The sequence below is a fragment of the Cervus canadensis genome, chromosome 2 (assembly GCF_019320065.1).
Source record: "Cervus canadensis isolate Bull #8, Minnesota chromosome 2, ASM1932006v1, whole genome shotgun sequence".
Taxonomy (NCBI): domain Eukaryota; kingdom Metazoa; phylum Chordata; class Mammalia; order Artiodactyla; family Cervidae; genus Cervus; species Cervus canadensis.
The window spans coordinates 41,056,129-41,077,270 of NC_057387.1; the positions used below are offsets into that span (position 1 = coordinate 41,056,129).

Here is a 21,142-nt window from a genome sequence, read left to right on the forward strand (position 1 = left end):
TCTACACCTTGAGCTTCTCTCCTTAAATGAGCCAGGTGACGCTTCAAATTGTTGGGATTCTCTGTTCCAAGCTGTCTTTCTCTGTGCTTTTACTTTCTTTCTAAGGTAGAAATGAGAAGGACACTGCCACCTGGGAATTTGGGGGATTTTTTGAAAAAAATTTGAAATCGAATTTGTCCTATTGCTACATTAGTCAAGTTTATTAACCAAAACCTTCCAACCCATCAAAAAAAATGTGAACAAAGGTGGTTGAAAGGAATTCCTAGTTAGTCTCTGCTGACACAACACATACTTAAGACTGTTATAATGCTTTCTGCCAGATCCCAAGATTTTAGGGCTTCCTTTTACTACATCCTAGCAACAGTTATTTGAGTGTTAATTTCTTAAAAGTATACCTTTTCTACTAACAGACACCCTTAAACGACTTTCAGCCTCCCCAGGAAACATAGGGTTTCTCAACTCAAAAAAGAAAAAAGAATGTGCCAGGATTTCACTGTAACTGGATCAAGTTTACTAATTACATCAAAAAATATTTTCTTAAGTCCAAAAAGGACGCTTTACCTTAAATTAAAACCCTCTGCAAAAAATATAATGACACTTTCAGTGAATATCAGATTTTAAAATGGGGATTCTGGTAAAATATCAATATTCTACCAACTACAGCCTTAAATGAAATTGCTCTAGACATAAAAACTGACAAGTATTATATAAGCAGCACTTTTCAGACCTTTTTTCCCCCCTCAATGTGAGAGGGCACAATATATGCATTCAGAAAAGAAAAGATGTATATAGAGTGATGATTTGACAGTGGTTATTTTTAGATAATATAATTACAAGTGACTTTTTATCTAGATTGCTTAAAGTTTCTATAGTGAACATGTTCTTCCTCTGAAGTAAAATAAAAAAAAGGACACAGAATTTGGAATCAAAGAGACCTATGTTTGAATCCACACAATACTTTCCAGCTATGTCAACTTGGGCAAGTTAGGTTACCAAGCCTCCATCTTCTCATCCACAAAATAGCTACCACCTGCTCCAGGGAGTGGTTCTGATTATTAAATAGATGAGGTGTGCACAAAAGGCTTAGCACCACTCCTTGCACATAAGCAAATGGTAGCTAATGATTTCTCCATATTGTTAAATAGTACTGAAAATAATTTTAAGATTTTTGACAATTAAAAACTGACACATAAAGCATTCATGTCCTTTTACCTTGTGATTCTTCTTCTGAGAATTTAGAAAACAAACTGGGGCTGCAAAAAAGATACATGGACAAGTATGCCAACCACTACAGGTTTTAAAAAGTGAAAACCTATACTAACTCAGATCTCATTCAAAAATTAATCAAGTGATTAGCAAAACTATGGTATAGCCATTGAATACATTCATGGAAAATTATAGTGAAGATCTACATTTATCATGAAGATTTATCATTATCTATATTTATAATGAAGATCTCCTTGCCATAGAAAGGAGTCTATGATACGTTAAGTGAAAAAAAGTTGCTATAAGACATCAACTATGTCTTTAAAAAAAAAAAAAGAAATATTTTTGTAAGTCTCTGTGTGTGTGTGTGTGTGTGTGTGTGTGTGTGTGTGTGTGTGTGTGTGTATTCTCTAGGGGAAAAAAAATGTGTGCAAACAAAAAAAAAAAAAAACAAAGAAACGGAAAATTAAAATCCTCAATAATCCCACCACCAACTAGTAAACCTAGAAAACACAGTTACAATTATAGATCACTTTTTATGCTGCTTTTGAGTTTGTTTCTTTATTATTTGGGAACCTAGTAGCAGAATGGAGAAGGCAATGGCGACCCACTCCAGTCCTCTTGCCTGGAAAATCCCATGGATGGAGGAGCCTGGTAGGCTGCAGTCCATGGGGTCGTGAAGAGTAGGACACCACTGAGCGACTTCACTTTCACTTTCACTTTTTATGCTGCTAATATTAGTTCATCTGCATTTTCTTCTCTTTTTAAAAATGATAATCAGGCATTACATCTATAAATATATTTTAAATGGTTTTTTAAAATTATACTCCTCAGCTTCTCTTTAAGGAAATTTCATTTAAAAATGAAATCCTAAATGGTTAAAATTCTTTCAGCTTCACCAAATGAACATGCAAAAACAAAGCCACTACAGAAACCATATGCCTACTAAAGTTTTCTGGGTCTGAGTTGGGTCATTTTGCACCAAAGAGAGATTTAATCAACCCTGTCTTGAAGACCAACTCTGGAAAAGCAGTTCCCTCAGGCACTTAACAAGTTATTCCCAACAACCCAACAGAACAGAGGTTAATCAGTCAATGTCTGGAGTGAAAAAGACTCATGAGCAAATTTGTGAATAAGAAGATCTAACTCTGGCTTCGGTACAGCGACCTCCTGTTTGTCAGGAGGATTACCCATCCCCAGAGGAAAACCATAATTCAAGCAGAGTTTCCACACATGATAAGCACATGTGTGGAAACTCAAACAAATGATCAAATCCAAATGCATGAATAACCATATACAATGAAACTAGATTTTGGAATAAATAGTTATGATGATGATGATAATTTAAAGAAGAATAAATCTAGAATAGGGGTTTTAAATTATGTTTCTTTGGAGGACTAGAGTTCGACTGTCAGACCAGATGGGGGCAGGAAAAAGATGAGTTATTATGTTCATAGGTGATATTTTTTAACTTTATGTATTTCTCCCATAAATTATTCTTAAACCTTTGGTGCCTATCATTATTTGTGTTCTAGGGAATGTGAGGTTAAAAAAAAAATAAGTTAAAAAATATATGCTAATGAGGAAACTCACATAGCCAACCATATTTCATTCAAAAGGCTTATTTTTTATTAAATTTATTTATTTTTAATTGAAGAATTGCTTTACAGTATTGTGCTGGTTTCTGCCAAACATTAACATGAATCAGCCATAGGTATACCTGTGTCCCTTCCCTCAAGAGGCTTATTTTTCGTCTTTTTTTTTCCCTGAGTATGTATGCCTCTGGCTATACAAAGATTGCAAGTAAGTAGTTTAACTTTTGTCAGCTGGAAGATTGTTCCTGGTTGTCATGATGTAACTAAACAGATCAGTGCGGTAACAAGGTTTAGAAGCTATACTCTGGGCTGAAGTACCACCAGTTCTGCATATTACTCTGTGAACCTAGGCAAATTCCCTGCTCATAAGCCTCGGTTTCCTCCTCTGTGAAATGGAGATAGTGCCTACACCACATAGAATTGTGTGTGCACTAAATGAGATGATGCTGTGATTAGCTGGTAACTAGCACACAGTAAGTACTTAATAAATGACACCTATCATCACCATCATCACATTATTAATCGTGTTGTTCCCAAAAGGATACTGTGATGTACAGCACGCCTCCACCACCAAATAAATCTGAGATCAGCTGATAGAATTCATCAACCTGCTTATTGTTGTGATCAGTTGGTTTCTCAGATTCTTCTTTAATAATTGGGTCAAGGTAAAGTGAACACCCTATTAACAGCAACCTATAAATTTGCTAGTTTTAAAACAGTGATTATAGTTCCACTTACTAAACTCTAAATTTAACATAGTAATTACTACTGTTCAATTTTTTAATTAATAAATATTCTTTGGAGAATATTACCAAAAGAAAGAATTATCTTAGGAAACCAAGAAATGAAAGAAGATGAACTAAAACAAATTTTTGGAGGGTAAAGTAAAAAAAAACCTACCATTTTCAATTTTGCTTTTAGGATGTGGTCCACTAAATGCTAAAAATTTTCCTGGAACAATCCAGTTGAAGTCACCATTTTCAACTCGCTGGGAGGATTTTGTGAGAAAAGAGAAGAAAAATATTTTATAATCCTTATACAATTCAGAAAACCCTTACAAATAAAACTGCTTTTCACTCTATTAGTACTAGACTAACTGGACATACATGAAGACAAAATAATACAGCTTAAAATAAAAACACATCTGATTCTCAAAATGTTCATGCATTCAATCTGCTTCAGAAAATTTTTATCTAGAAAAGTTTAGAAAACTTTATTTAAAGTGGAGATACTTCACTGAAAATAATTTTATCTCTTGGCTAACTCTGCAATGAAAATGAAATGAAAACAAACATTGCTTGTCCTGGCAAGAAATAAAGGCAAACAACAGAAGACATAAAATACAAGCACTTTCCATGAATATGGTAAACATCCTTTAAACAATGAAAAAACATCTAAAAATGTCTGGGTCATGAGGAACACACCTCCATTTTTTGTTTATTTTTGTAGGTTGCTATATTTTGTCAGTGCTGATCTTTAGATTGGGAAACAGAAGTCAAGAATGAGAGACAGAGGCTCATCAAACCCTCATGGTATACCACAAACTGGAGACAGCCAAGGTCTACCGCAGGGGCTACAAACCCAACAGTTACAAGGGTCAGACAAGAGACATCAGGTCAGTTCAGTCACTCAGTCGTGTCCAACTCTTTGCAACCCCATGGACTACAGCATGCCAGGCTTCCCTGTCCATCACCAACTCCCAGAGCTTGCTCAAACTTGTGTCCATAGAGTTGGTGATGCCATCCAACCATCTCATCCTCTGTTGTCCCCTTCTCCTCCCACTTTCAATCTTTCCCAGCATCAGGGTCTTTTCCAGTGAGTCAGTTCTTCCCATCAGGTGTCCATAGTACTGGAGCTTCAGCTTCAGTATCAGTCCTTCCAATGAATATTCAGGACTGATTTCCTTTAGGATTGACAGCTTTGATCTCCTTGCAGTCCAAGGGACTCTCAAGAGTCTTCTCCAACACCACAGTTCAAAAGTATCAATTCTTTGGCACTTAGAGTTCTTTATGATCCAACCAACTCTCACATCCATACGTGACTACTGGAAAAACCATAGCTTTGACTAGACGGACCTTTGTCAGCAAAGTAATGTCTCTGCTTTTTATTGTGCTGTATAGGATTATCACAGCTTTTCCTCCAAGGAGCAAGCATCTTTTAATTTCATGGTCACAGTCATTGTCTGCAGTGATTTTGAAGTCCAAGACAGTGGCTTGCTGCAGGGTCAGGACACTAAATACAACTATGTGTGCATAAGTCCTTTTGAAGGAGGACTTCATTACCTTCATTACCCCTACCATAGTTTGGCCTTAGGCCAAACAACAGGAAGGGAACACAGCCCCGCCCATCAACAGAAAATTGGATTAAAGATTTACTGAGCATGGCCCCACTCATCAGAATAAGACCAGTTTCCCCCACAGTCAGTCTCTCCCATCAGGAAGCTTCTATAAGCCTCTTATCCTTATCCATAGAGAGAAGACAGAATGAAACCACAATCACAGAAAACTAACCAAACTGATCACATGGACCACAGCCTTGTCTAACTCAATGAAGCTATGAGACATGCTGTGTATGGCCACCCAAGACGGACAGATCATGGTGGAGAGTTCTGACAAAACATGGTCCACTGGAGAAGGGAATGGCAAACCACTTCAGTATTCTTGCCTTAAGAACCCCAGGAACAGCATGAAAACATAACAGCAAGAAACATAAACAAAGGCAAATGCTCTTCAGTCTTAGCCAACTGACCACAGGAAAGCTGATTGAATATGACCGATCTTCCAACTGGATGTTCATATAAAATCTCTCTATACTTGAAACATTTCAAATTAAGTTTTTAAATACTAACAAACCAAATAAAACACATTAGTGGGCTGACTTTAATCAGCAGCTATCAGTCTCTGCTCTGCACACTCTAGGACCCTCAGGAAACACCTGAAAACCAGGCAAGGGGTCGAGCATCCTCCCACTACTCCTTTATCTCCTTCACTTTCTTCCTTCCTGGTGAGCCTCTGAACCCATGGAACACTGGGGCAGGATTGAGGGTACCCAAACTTTGCATGCCACTGGGACACAGTCGTGCAGTGCATCACAAAACATACGAATCTCTTCTTCCCACAAGCATCGTGTAGCCCACCCCCAACCCCTACTCCCACCCCACCACCAGATGCAGCTCCCAGTCTCCAAGTCTCCACCTCGACAGCACTACATGGGCACCTCCCCAGGCAGGGAAGGAAGGCCGTTCTCTCTGCTGGGCCAAGGTAATCCACACAAAGGGCTCTGTCCTCCATGATTTGGCACAGACCCCAGTGCGGGCATCTGTCAAATACAGTCTGCACTCCGCTGTAGGAGCTGATGTGTGCACGTGCATGCTCGGTTGCCCAGCTGTGTCTGACTCTTTATGATCCCACGGACTGCAGCCCGCCAGGCTCTTCTGTCCATGGAATTTTCCAGGCAAGAATACTGGAGTGGGTTGCCATTTCCTCCTCCAGGGGATCTTCCCAGGGACCGAACCCACCTCTCCTGAGTCTCCTGCATTGGCAGGCGGATTCTTCACCACTCAGCCGTTTAGAATAATGCCACCAAGGAAATCTGGAGCCTCTACTTTAATTACTTATACTGCCCATTGGATTTGATTTTCACAGAAACCATAACTTAGCTGTACAATTCTCATGTTTAAAATGCAGATGGTTCTTTCCAGATATAAAAAGTTATAAATGAAACTTTACATGACACCTTGTAAATGTCTGAATTGCATTAATCTAATCATAATAAACATAAAATCTGTGTAATGTCCTAAATAAAGTCTTAGAGATGCTATGAGTGTTCACGCCAAATTAAATGCCAAGCACAGCTATCTGTTTAGAACAATTTGAATAAAGAATCTAATATATAGCTGTTTATGATAATTAAACATTTTCTCATTTTAATAAAGCAGTCAAATTAATGGCCCAGTATCCCTCTCAAGTAATTTCTAAGCTTAAAACATTTTAAAAATTCAAAAATAAAGGTATGCTCTAATCACCAAAAGGCTAAAACCAACTATTTATGAATAGTAGAAGAAAACTGGTTTCTATGTTTACCATTCCTATATCCTTGAACAGGAAGTGGGCCTACATAAATACATTGTGCTATGTCTGTTTATTCGGATTATAGACATCCATTTGGTTAAATAGTAACCTTCTGTAATTAATTATATGGAGAGAGGCAACGGACTCATTCACAGAACCAAAAGAATATGTTTGCAAGTCTGCCTACCCAAAAAGATAAACGTTAGATAACACTGGGCTATATTTAGTAACTTGGATAAGGTTAATGGTGTAAACGAAGAGATTTAGGTCTTAGATCCAAATCTAACAAACAAATAAAAAATTAGTAAGAAAATTACAGCTTTTAACTGAGTAATACGTTAAACTTACTGGTAAGTTTCCAAAATTAATATCCATGCCTTCTTTCACAGTAGATTATACAAATGTCAATATTTATCAATTATAAAATACTTATGATGACACAAGCTGGTTTTTCTAATTAAATGTATGTGCCTGTGCATACAAGTGTGCACATGTGCACATACATACACACACACACTTCCAAGAAACCTAGATCAGACAGGAACTTAAGGTACATTACCACATTTTACAAGCTAACATCTAGGCAAAAGTAAACTGAGAGAATGATTTTACCTCTTCCAATCTAAAGCCTACAACCTATGTAGAGAAACCGCAGATGTTCTTCACTGCAAGAAAATTCCAAAATGAAAATTTGAGTTCTTGAAACTGATACATTTATGTGTTAACATTCATGTAACTATGGGATACTTGAGCTTACAAAAGACTCACCACATTTCTTTGGAATAGTTAACTCTCCTGGTGCATTTAATTTGCAAAAAAATTAATTTGCAAAAAGAAGGAATCAATGTTTCTTACAAAGTAAAAGAAAAACAGCATTAAAACTAAAAATTTTCCTGAATAAGAATTAAATAAAACCTAATTTGACTTGAACATCTGAATTCTAGGAAGGCATGCCTCTGTTGAGATGGTCACAGTTTCTGAAAAGAATACTGAAAAACATTTGGCCATTTTAACACTATAAAAAACAGACAGTAAGAGAGAAAAGATAGACTTTTGGGTTGACAATTACTGGACTGGTTCCCTTTATCAACAGATGTGTTTTCTAATACAATATGGATAAACAGTTTTTAAGCATGATTCAAAATTCATTAAAATATTTGCCAAGCCTTTATTATATATCAAGGACTATAATTTGGTATCATACATAAAATAAAAAATATTCCCTCTGTTCTCTTAAGGAGTATGAAAACAAGTAATAAATAACATTAATAAGAATAACAGCAAACACACACCACAGGCTGTGTGCTAGGCACTACAGCACGACATGCAACTTGTTTCTTTAGGGCAGCCTTTAAGGTTGGTGTTATTACCATCTCCCTTCTACCTATTGCTACAGACTGAATGTTTGTGCCTTCCCAAAATTCACATGTTGAAACCAAATCCCCAGTGAAATGGTATTAGGAAGTGGGCCCTTTGGGAGATTAGGACATGAAAATGGAGCCCTTATGAAAGGATTAGTGACCTTATAAGAGATCCCCAGAGAGCTCCCTCTGTGAGGACACAGGGAGGACATAGAAGAATCTGGCCATCTATGAACCAGGAGGAGGGCCATTTCCAGACAACAGTTCTGCTGGTGTCTTGATCCAGCCTCCGGAACTGTGAGAAATAAGTGTCTGTTGTTTAAGCCACACAGTCTACGATACTTGGCTACAGCAGCTTGAACTAAGACGTTCATTAAAGAAAAAGCTGCATTAAACTTTGATAAATGCTGTCATACACATACATAAGAGGTTTCATGATGGCACAAAGATTATTTTAAAAATAAAGACAGAACTATAGGGTCTTTTTTATTCATTAAAACACCTTCTTTATATTTCCTTACTTTCTGAAACAATGAAATAGTGTTGACAATATAGTTGTATTACATAAACACAAATATGCTGTCATGACGGGCACTTTGGAGCTTAAAGCAAAGTAAATATTTGAGGTATCTGACTTAAGTTACCTCGCTATTCGGCTTTAAATAATAAACTCCAGATCATTACTTTAGATCTGCTTTTGAGAGGAACGGTGTGGTAGAGGGAAAGAGTAGCCCCATGTGGATGACTGCATCACCTCTAAATACAGAAAACATTTAGGGGCCTTCTCCCACAGCCCCATCCAGTGAATGCCCCTGCTGATGCAACCGCAGGGAGCAAGAATCTGGTGCCTGTGTGTAGGTGCCTTTCCAGTGCTCAAGACATCAAGATTTGAGGCCATCAGCATATACTTGGTTGTTGAATTTGGAGACAGTCCCCTCACTCATGGAGAATGTCTTGAACCAGAAATCACATGGCCTAGGGACCAGTAGTATTTCTGGTGGCCAAAGGAAGAGAAAGAACCTGCAAGGGAGCCCGAGACATGTCCAGAGATGGAAGGAAGAGAAAAGCGAGAGACAGAATTTTGAAGTTGGGGAAGGAAAGTGAGTTTCTAGAATTAGAGAGTGGCCACAGAGTAAATCAAGTAGGAAGAAGACCAAGTCAACCATTCAGTCTGGCTAACTCTTGCATTAAGCAAGAACAGTTTCAATTGAATCCTAAGGGTCAAGGCAAGACCCATTATCAGTTGACTGACTGACAACAAAGTCAAGATTGCTCTTTTTAGAAGTGGAGGTGAAAGGAAGGAGACCAAACAATATAGAGAGAGGAAGAAAAAGAAAATGGAGAATTTCTTTGACCTCAAGACACTTTACAGATTTAACCAACATAATCTTTGAAGCAGCAATGGGTACAGTGTTTCAGTAGATGTGAAAACACTGGGTCCAAGAAGGATTGAATCTTGCTTCCTTAAACTTGTGGTCTATGGGGGTAAAATCAACCCTACAGGACGGCTGCAGGGAAATGCTTCTAACAGTGCTTTGAATAGAACTATTCCTCACCCTGGGGGGCTCGCCTCCCTAGTCCCTCCAAGGGTGAGGACATGCTCATATACCTGCATTCTGGAGCTTGCCTGACCCAGTCGTATGACAGGAATTCAAAACTACAGTGCCAGAAATTCACATTTTGGGTTTTTTTTTTCCAGTTCTTTCATTCACAGAGGACAAACCAAGCAGCATTAGATTACATTCTAATTTGCTATGCAAATTCTAAATGAAAGCAAAGCCTTGAAACCTCATACCTCAGATGCTCAACAAATATTCCTGCCGTGGACCTGAGGTGGTACACTGCGAGATAAGAGTCCTGACAAACTTTATTTCCAAGGTATATACACAAGGGCAATATTGGGCATCTATCCCACTGATCATTTGACAATTTACTTATTAACTGCGATGAAGGATGACATAGTCAACCTGGAGACAGTCTCTGTTCATGTATTAAACTAAACTGACATTACATGCAAGCCCTGGTTGAAGATTACAATATCTAGCAATCTGTGTTGCAAACAAGTGTGTTTTTAAAAAAAGAAAATAACAACTCACTCTTACTTCACAGATTGGCTGGTAATGAAAAAAAAAAAAAGAAATGTCATTTCAAGAAGCTGCCTATCATAATCAATAAATTTTCTCCCTGGAGTGTCACTACAAAATCAGAATGGATTCTTAATTAATATGTCTTGCTCATTTGCCATTGAAAAGTAGTTACTTTTAACAGATAATATAAAATATCTTGAAATGTGTTGTACTCCTGCTTTTAGAACTTATTCGCTCATTTATTCATTAGTTCTTTCACTTCATAAACATTTAATGACAGCCCACTATGAGTATTCTGTGCTACTGGGTTATTTATTGATACAAAAATGAGTGAGACGCGGTTCTTGACTTCAAGTACCCAGAGTGCTGGGATGTCACAGGTGTGTAAACACAGCATCACACAAGGCTGTGTGAGAAGAGTTCCCATCAAGTTAAGAATGACTTTGTTGTTTTTGTTGTTGTTTTCCAGTTGCTAAGTCGTGTCCAACTCTTTGCGATTCCATGTACTACAGCATGTCAGGCTCCTCTGTCCTCCACTACCTCCTGGAGTTCCCTCAAATTCATGTCCACGGAGTCAGTGATGTTATCTAACCATCTCATCCTCTGCCATCCCCTTTCTCCTCCTGCCCTCAATCTTTCCCAGCATCAGGGTCTTTTCCAATGAGTCGGCTCTTTGCATCAGGCGGCCAAAGTATTGGCGCATGAGCATCGGTCCTTCCAATGAATATTCAGGGTGAATTTCCTTCAGGATTGACTGGTTGGATCTCCTTGCCGTCCAAGGCTTAAGACATGCAAACACATAAATACTGTGCGCAGAGGAGAAAAGGTCACAAGGAGGAGGAAGAGAAAACAAGAGTATGTGTGAAGGCACAAGGTATGAAGAAACTCTGCCATCCAGGAAGCTATGCAGATGGGGTGTGAGGAGGAAGGCACAAGGACAAACACGGGAAGATGGCAAAGCCCATGTCCAGAAGGGCTTTCTGCACTGCACTCAGGGGTATGCATTTCCTCCACTTTACCTGAGGGTAGAGCCCATGGAGGACTTAAAGCAGGGGAGTGATATAAGCAGACTTAATCTCTAAAACATGGTCTCTGAGAGTGATGTGGAGACTTGATGGAAGACACCCAAGGACCAAGAAAATCCCAGCCAGTCCCAAGCATCCAGAATCGACCGACACTTTCTCACAAACAGTTCCCAGATGGGCTCCGTTGCAATGCAGCCAAGAAAATGTGAAATCACCTTCTAGAAGAGGCGATGATAGCAGTAATGATAACTTATGAATTGCTGAATTGCGAGAGTCTCAGAAGCAAAACTTTCCACATTCAGCCTGTCATAGATTAGCGAGAAATGCTGCACAGACAATCTGACAAACATAAAGACGGAAGCGTGTGGGAAGGGTCAAACGTGATAATACCTGCAGAAGAGGCACAAGAATATATGGAACGTATGACAGCAGTTGATAAGAACAAAGCCTCTAAACCCACCCATGGAGAAACGAAATTACAGGGCACCTTCTGAAAAAAATGTTGGCCTAGCAAATATAATGAGCAAATAGGAAGTACTTAATAAATGTCTGTTCAATAAATTAACTGAAAAGTTACCAAATTGAGGCCATAAAGAGTGTGATGCAGCTTCTTGGTTCTCATATAACAAACACTGACCTGCAGACCTTATTTCTGTAGAACAAAGCCTCCCGACCAGTTTAACAGAATGGAGTTGCCTGGGCTGGGGCTGGGGCAGCCTGGGTTCCCAGGTCAGTGCCAAAAGCTACGAACTATGATCACACGGTGCCGATTAAATATGGTCACATTTTCCACATGTGCCATGATGAGAGAAAACAAAAGGAAGCCCTGTACAGTGACTACACTCAGATCGGCAGGAACCAGTCTGTCTGTCATCAGGCCTGCCGAAGCCAAACCCAGCTCCAACCACTTCTATCAAGTAACCCGTGGTAAAGAAATGCCCCAGGTTTGCCAGCATGTAAAAGCACCAGATCAAGTTAATAATTACTTGATATTCTGGGAAATATCCTCATATTCATAAAATTATTTCAGAGAAAGCATTTTTCTCAAAATAAAGGCATGATTTATGGAGGAAAAACATAATGGCAGAAATGAAATAGCTCAAAGAAAGAAGTCAAAGCAATCTTTTAGGTTTTGAAGTAGGTTTTACAGTAACTTGAAGCTCTAGCTGATCCCAAAAAGATATTTAAAGCAGCTCCTCAAAGTTGCATAGGCCAAATTCTGGATGCAGTTATAAATGTAAGGCACACTGATAAGGCAACTCCAAAGGCTGCCATGGAAGCTCCATTTCTGTGCATTTCTCTCCCTCTCCCCTCCCCACAACTAGAAATAGGGTGCCGCTCTGTGAGTCATCTGTGTATGCCCAACAAAGGGACGTCATCAAATATGGCAAGCCTTCTCGTAAGTAGTGGAAAGTCCCATCTTGTTTAGGGGACAATCAAAATAAGAAACTAAAGATACAACTTCAAATTCTCTTTGATGAATAACGACTGCTTAAGAGTAGCATCATTAGTGAGCAGTGATATTCAAACAAGGTCTTAATCAGTGAGGATAGTTCTCCACAAAGGAGCAGAAGTTGACCGCAGGCAGATTCTGTGTGTGGGTGTTACTTCAGGGTCTTACAAACAGAATATTTTCCTATATTTGCAATATTCACTAAGCTTTACTGCTAGAGAGGATACACGTCCTCACGTACCTACAGACACATAATTTGAATACTCATACTCTTTCATCTTCACTGTTTTTCCCTAGAGTAAAAGGTCTATTTTAATTTTTCAAATAAATTTGTTGATGGTTAGATTTCAAAGGAGTGACTGTTCTTAGTTCTCAAGTTCTTGGAGAATACCTTAAGAAACCTGTTGGAAAAGGGGACACTGATTCTTAGCAGAAGTTTTTGGGCCCTCATGTTGCAGTTACTTTTTTGATCCTCCCAGCATAGCTCCCAGAATGTATCTATTTGATCAGTGCAAATATGATCAAAAATATAGTTCCACAACAGCTTGGCAAAGGACCTAAAGAGACCATATTTTAGAAAATACTTTTGTTTATCAATAATTAATACAATGGACTATTTGTAAGTCATATAAAAATAATGTAAGAACCTGAGATATCTTAGTCTAAACCTTCTAAATAGAATAGAGCCTTGAAATTAATTCTTACATGAAAAATTAAAACACTTGAAGCTGCAAGATGTAACCTGTTCCGTCATCCTAGGCTTCATGTCATTTATGATGGTTCATTGACAAGCCTGTCCTTGAAGAATCTGCACTTTAGCTATGTCTGGCTACCAAGCACTTGAAATGTAGCTGGTCCAAAGTGAGATGTGCCACAGTATAAACTACACACTGGGTTTCAAAGGCTCAATTCAAAATCAGAAATATAAAATACTTCATTAATAATTGTTACATTGATTATATGTCAAAATATTATTTCTGGTACAGCGCATTAAAGAAAACACATTATTAAAATCAATTTCATCATATCTTTTTACTTTTTAAAATGCAGCTATTAGAATTTTTGAATATATATATTATATACACAAATATGATTCTCATATTTTTATTGGACAGCACTGCTCTAGACCCTTTTGCAGAAAGAGCAGAGTAGTTCCTGTGTTCTGCTGACCTTGTCACGAACAGCATTAAAAGAAGCATTCTTATCACAAGACTCTTAGGATTTCCCTGGTGGTACAGTGGATAGGTGTTCACCTCCAATGCAGGGAACGTGGGTTTGATCCCTGGTCCAGAAAGATTCCACATGCTGAGGAGCTACTCAGCCCGTGTGCCACAACTACTGAGCCTGGCTGGGTGCTGCAAACTGAAGCCTGTGCCCGTGCTCCACAGCAAGAGAAGCTACCACAGCGAGAAGTCCACATACAGCAACACAGAGTAAGCCCCGCTCGCCACAGCTAGAGAAAGCCTGCGCGTAGCAGTGAAGACCCAGCACAGCCAAAAGTAAGTAAACAAATAAAAGACTCCCTTTTAATCTCACATAGAATTGCCATCTCATCAATTTAGGCTTTCTCTCTTTTTTTTTTTAGGCTTTTTCTTGAGTCATATATTAAATGTGGTTTAGTCAAGAAGTGCCTTTGGAAGCTTTAATTTGAGCATTTCCTTATCATCTAAGACTTACTTTCTCATAATTTGCTATCAACGATAATACTTTTACTTTGAAAACTATAGACTTTGTTGGAATCCTGAGTTTGTTATAGCTAATGAAGTGTATGAACTTAGCTATTCCACAAGTTTACCAAATGTCCAGACTCACTAAAGTAGAGCAAACAGTGGAACAAGTTATGACAAAAACTGATTGGGCCCACAGATTGTCAGGAAGAGTCCCTTTATTTATCCACTTGTTTCTTACATAGCATTTATGAAATGCCCACTACCTGCTGATCACACATCTACTTGTGATTTTTTTACTTTATAGGCTTTATGATAGAATAGACAAATCATTCTCCGAAACGAAGTTATTTGATGGAAAACTTTTCAAGTGCTCACCAACTGCCTCCTCTCTTCCTGTTACCTGGCTGATGGTCATTGTTATTCACTCAGATTAAGATGTGATCACATTCTTATCAGATTTTTGGTTAGTTGGTTGGTTGCTTCTCAAAAATAAAATTAAACTATGTTTAGGTTTTTCAATAGCTTTTTCAACTGACTCTCAACATCACCATCAAAGTTTTGAAAAAGATAAAGCAGTAAGTAAATCATCAACTAGTTTTCTCTCTTTATTGTGGTAGGTCCTTATCCTCCTCCCTCTCCAACCTCCACCCCAATCTCTCCTTTAATTGAAATGGCTCCAGTGGTTTGCCATATATTTTTCTCCAGGTTCCTATACATGGGACAGAGATGCAGGTTTTGGGGGAACTTGAAACTTATCTAATGTGGAGGCCCATTTCAAAAAAAGAATACAAAATTATGAACACAAAAATGGTTTCCATGCAAATGGGGACCTATACAATTTAAACTTCACTCACTTCATAGGAAATTACTGATACCTTTGCTCATATAATATATATAGACAGATATATGTACAAGGTGGAGGAGGGTCTTGTTATTGTTTGTTTAAAAAATAGAAGGTTATAAGCACTCTTCCATATCAACATTTTCTAATCAATATACAAGAGAAATCATTCACGAAAAGTAGCATAGCTCAAGTCAATTTCTTTAAATGACTACATAACATTCTATGGTGTATCCGTACTACAAGTAATTTATTCAACCTTCCCCTTAAAATGCAATCTTTTTGTTTCTAATTTTTTTGGAGGTGGGGGAGGGTAGTAGGATTTTTTTTTTTTTTTTTTTTTGACAGTACTATTGGGTTGACCAAAAAATTCATTCGGGTTTTTCTGTACCATTGTATGTAAAAACCCCAACAAACTTTTTGGCCAACCCAATAAAAATGCCGCAATAACAATGTTTTTACAATTTAAGAAGAAGAAATTCTTTGGAGATTTTTAATAAATTGTACTACATATATTAATTTAGGGAGAAGTGGCAGTTTTATGATGTTAAATCTTTCTATCCAAGAACACAGGACATATGTTCCATTTAGTCATGTTCAGTCCACAAGGAATTTACAATCTAGTAAGGAAAATAAACTTTTATGCAAATAGCCATAATATAAGAAAGATGGAAAGCACAAATCTTGACACATGAAACTGAGGGGGAGAGGATACTGTAAAGAGTGAGAGCTGATCTGTGTAGGACTTTACACACACGAGAGGAAAATGTTAAAGGTCACGGGTATTTGGAGAAAACAAGCTCAGCCAAGATGCAGAGACATTCAAGACACAATAAATAAGCAGCCCAGCAGGGCTGGAACAGAGTGCACACACGGAAGAAACAGGAGACAGGCCGGCAAGGTGGGCTGGACCGCGTCCAAAGCGAACAATGCCAGGACAGGGGAATTTATCCCCATTCCAGCCAGGTAGTGGGAGTGGCAGCCAGTGTGGGGACAAGACAAGACAAGAACTCTGTTTATAGACCATTCGGTGAAGTGTGAAAGACCAAGAGGAGAAGGGCCTGGGCTCCTTAAAGAGCAGTTATAATTGTCTACCAGAGAGGACGCAACACCTGAGCCAGGGGAAGGAAATGAGAACAGAGAGGAAGAGAGAGATGAAACACACCCCTGGGGCCCTAGCAACGGGAACTCAAATAGTCAACAGATTACGGAGGGGAAAAAAGAGATGTTTTTAGTCTTGAGCCTGGGTGAACAGGAGAATGGTGATGCCATTCACACAGATGAATGAAGCCAAAGCCCATGTTTGGGTGAAAGATGATTAGTTTCTTCTCAGATGTGCCAAACGTAACATGGAAGCAGGATATCCGAATAGATACATCCTGAACTAGAGACCAGAATGTGAGGGCTACCCTTGTCCTGCTAGTGAAAGTGAAAATCGCTCAGTCATGTCTGACTCTTTGTGAACCCAAGGCCTATACAGTCCATGGAATTCTACAGGCCAGAATACTGGAGTGGGTAGCCTTTGCTTTCTCCAGGAGATATTCCCAGCCCAGGGATCGAACCCAGGTTTCCCGCATTGCAGGTGGATTCTTCACCAGCTGAGCCACCAGGAAAGCCCTGCTAAGAAGAGTGATAAATGTTATAACCCTGGAGAACTTTGACAGAACAGTTCATTTTCATGAATGGTCAACCTACTCAGAGTCTACAGGTGTCTCATATTTCAGGAAAAGTAGCATACTGGGTAGGTGCCCAATATGCTACTGGAGATCAGTGGAGAAATAACTCCAGAGAGAATGAAGGGATGGAACCAAAACAAAAACAACACCCAGTTGTGGATATGACTGGTGATAGAAGCAAGGTCCTATTGCATAGGAACCTGGAATGTTAGGTCCATGAATCAAGGCAAATTGGAAGTGGTCAAACAGGAGATGGCAAGAGTGAATGTTGACAGTCTAGGAATCAGCGAACTAAGATGGACTGGAATGGGTGAATTTAACTCAGATAACCATTATATCTACTACTGTGGGCAGGAATCCCTTAGAAGAAATGGAATAGCCATCATAGTCAACAAAAGAGTCCGAAATGCAGTACTTGGATGCAATCTCAAAAACAACAGAATGATCTCTGTTCATTTCCAAGGCAAACCATTCAATATTACAGTAATCCAAGGCTATGCCCTGACCAGTAATGCTGAAGAAGCTGAAATTGAACAGTTCTATGAAGACCTGCAAAACCTTCTAGAACTAACACCCAAAAAAGATGTCCTTTTCATTATAGGGGACTGGAATGCAAAAAGTAGGAGGTCAAGAGATACATGGAGTAACAGGCAAATCTGGCCTTGGAGTACAGAATGAAGCATGGCAAAGGCTAATAGAGTTTTACCAAGAGAACACACTGGTCATAGCAAACAACCTCTTCCAACAACACAAGAGAAGACTCTACACATGGACATCACCAGATGGTCAACATTGAAATCATACTGATTATATTCTTTGCAGCCAAAGATGAAGAAACTCTATACAGTCAGCAAAAACAAGACTGGGAGCTGACTGTGGCTCAGATCATGAACTCCTTATTGCCAAATTCAGACTTAAATTGAAGTAAGTGGGGAAAACCACTAGACCATTCAGGTATGACCTAAATCAAATCCCTTATGATTATACAGTGGAAGTGAGAAATAGATTGAAGGGACTAGATCTGACAGACAGAGTGCCTGATGAACTATGGACGGAGGTTCATGACACTGTACAGGAGACAGGGATCAAAACCATCCCCAAGAAAAAGAAATGCAAAAAGCCAAAATGGCTGTCTGAGGAGCAAACACCTTACAAATAGCTGTAAAAAGAAGAGAAGTGAAAAGCAAAGGAGAAAAGGAAAGATGTACCCATTTGAAAGCAGAGTTCCAAAGAATAGCAAGGAGAGAGATAAGAAAACCTTCCTCAGCGATCAGTGCAAAGAAATAGAGGAAAACAATAGAATGGGAAAGACTAGAGATCTCTTCAAGACAATTAGAGATACCGAGGGAAAATTTCATGCAAAGATGGGCACAATAAAGGACAGAAATGGTATGGACCTAATAGAAGCAGAAGATATTAAGAAAAGGTGGCAAGAATACACAGAAGAACTGTACAAAAAAGATTTTCATGACCCAAATAATCATGATGGTGTGATCACTCACCTAGAGCCAGACATCCTCGAACGTGAAGTCAAGTGGGCCTTAGGAAGCATCACTGTGAACAAAGCTAGTGGAGGTGACGGAAATCCAGTTGAGCTCTTTCAAATCCTAAAAGATGATGCTGTGAAAGTGCTGCACTCAATATGCCAGCAAATTTGGAAAACTCAGCAGTGGCCACAGGACTGGAAAAGGTCAGTTTTCATTCCAATCCCAAAGAAAGGCAATGCCAAAGAATGCTCAAACTACCGCACAATTGCACTCATTTCACATGCTAGTAAAGTAATGCTCAAAATTCTCCAAGCCAGGCGTCAGCAATATGTGAACCATGAACTTCCAGATGTTCAAGCTGGTTTTAGAAAAGGCAGAGGAACCAGAGATCAAATTGCCAACACCTGCTGGATCACCGAAAAAGTAAGAGTTCCAGAAAAACATTTATTTCTGCTTTACTGACTATGCCAAAGACTTTGACTGTGTGGATCATAATAAACTGTGGAAAATTCTGAAAGAGATGGGAGTACCAGACCACCTGACTTGCCTCTTGAGAAACCTGTATGCGGGTCAGGAAGCAACAGTTAGAACTGGACATGGAACAACAGACTGGTTCCAAATAGGAAAAGGAGTACGTCAAGGCTGTATTCTGTCACCCTGCTTATTTAACTTATATGCAGAGTACATCTTGAGAAACGCTGGGTTGGAGGAAGCACAAGCTGGAATCAAGATTGCCAGGAGACAAGGTGTACTGGGAAGACCCAGAGGGATGGGATGGGGAGGGAGGTGGGAGGGGATCAGAATGGGGAACACATGTAAATCCATGGCTGATTCATGTCAATGTATGGCAAAAACCACTACAATATTATAAAGTAATTAGCCTCCAACTAATAAAAATAAATGAAAAAAAAAAAGATTGCCAGGAGCAATATCAATAACCTCAGATATGCAGATGACACCACCCTTATGGCAGAAAGTGAAGAAGAACTAAAGGGCCTCTTGATGAAAGTGAAAGAGGAGAGTGAAAAAGTTGGCTTAAGGCTCAACATTCGGAAAACTAAGATCATGGCATTCAGTCCCATCACTTCATGGCAAACAGATGGGGAAATAGTGGAAACAGTGTCTGACTATTTTTTTTGGCTCCAAAATACTGCAGATGGTGACTGCAGCCATGATACTAAAAGGCGCTTACTCCTTGGAAGGAAAGTTATGACCAAACTAGACAGCATATTAAAAAGCAGAGACATTCCTTTGTCAACAAAGGTCCATCTAGTCAAGGATATGGTTTTTCCAGTAGTCATGTATGGATATGAGAGTTGGACTATAAAGAAAGCTGAGTGCTGAATAACTGATGCTTTTGAACTGTGGTGTTGGAGAAGTCTCTTGAGAGTCCCTTGGACTGCAAGATCCAACCAGTCCATCCTAAAGGAGATCAGTCCTGGGTGTTCACTGGAAGGACTGATGTTGAAACTGAAGCTCCAACACTTTGGCCACCTGATGCGAAGAGCTGACTCATTTGAAAAGACCCTGATGCTGGGAAAGATTGAGGGCGGGAGGAGAAGGGGGAGACAGAGGATGAGATGGTTGGATGGCATCACCGACTCAATGGACATGGGTTTGAGTAAACTCTGGGAGCTGGTGATGGACAGGGAAGCCTGGTGTGCTGCAGTTCATGGGGTCGCAAAGAGTCGGACACGACTGAGGGACTGAACTGAAGACTCCTCTACTAACCCGGAAGTGCTCTTCCCTAACACCTCCTTATAGCACAATGAAACTTGGACAGCCTTTGCCTAAACTGGCTTGCTGAGCAGGCAAGATACTATTCAAAACCTTTGTAATAATGTGTGTGTCTGTGTTTAGTCACTCAGTCATGTTGGACTCTGCAACTGCACGGACTGTAGCCTGCCAGGCTTCTCTGTCTGTGATATTTTTCAGGCAAGAATACTGGAGTGGGTTGCTATTTCTTCCTCCAGGGAATCTTCCCAACCCCTCTTCTGCATCTCACACATTGCAAGCAGATTCTTTATGGCTGAGCCTCTGGGGGAACCCATTGTAATGATGCCATGGTAAAAAAAAAATTCAACCAACTCTCAGAACTGAGTACATTCAGCCACATTTCTAATCAAGATATACACAGTCAAAAATATTACAAGGCACAAATCAGGTTTTGTTTTCATCAAAACCCAGATTTTAAAATAAAAGTAACATGACTTTACTACCAAATTATGCTTTTAAATTGTTTTTTCTTATAAACTAAAGGTTCAAAGTAATTGTCAATAAAGGTTTGATGAAAGAATATAGAGATACATGGTATTTTCCTAAACTAAAATTTTGATAACTCCTAGTTCAAAGGCAATAACCAAAGCTGAAAGGATGAAGCTGACAACTATAGAAAACTGCAGAATGCTTTTATTTAGCAGTCAATCAATTTACAATACCTGAGTGCTAGGAATAAAAGAACAATTTAATCAATGTGAAATTATAGCTTACAAAAAATTAAAAAGTACAAACCTCATAATGTTCATATTCATCCACATCAAATGTCTCAAAGTCAAAAAATCCATGTTGTAATCCCTAAAAGCAGAATTTGAATTAGTTTTTTCATGTGAAATTGATAACGACTTCTAGGCATTTCTCGAATTTCTGCTCACAAATGATCCTGCCTGACCTG

General features: G+C 39.1%; 1 protein-coding gene across 6 annotated transcripts in view; it reads right to left on the reverse strand.

Annotated features, from left to right (window-relative positions):
• The window catches only part of CDC14A (cell division cycle 14A), a 179,831-nt gene that overhangs the window by 69,208 nt on the left and 89,481 nt on the right, over positions 1–21,142 (reverse strand). For all 6 annotated transcript variants that reach the window (XM_043460526.1, XM_043460527.1, XM_043460524.1 and 3 more), the window contains 2 exons: positions 20,983–21,045; positions 3,702–3,789 (listed from right to left, as the gene is read on the reverse strand). In XM_043460526.1, coding sequence (XP_043316461.1) covers positions 3,702–3,789; positions 20,983–21,045 — 151 coding nt within the window. The remainder of the gene's footprint in view (positions 1–3,701; positions 3,790–20,982; positions 21,046–21,142) is intronic.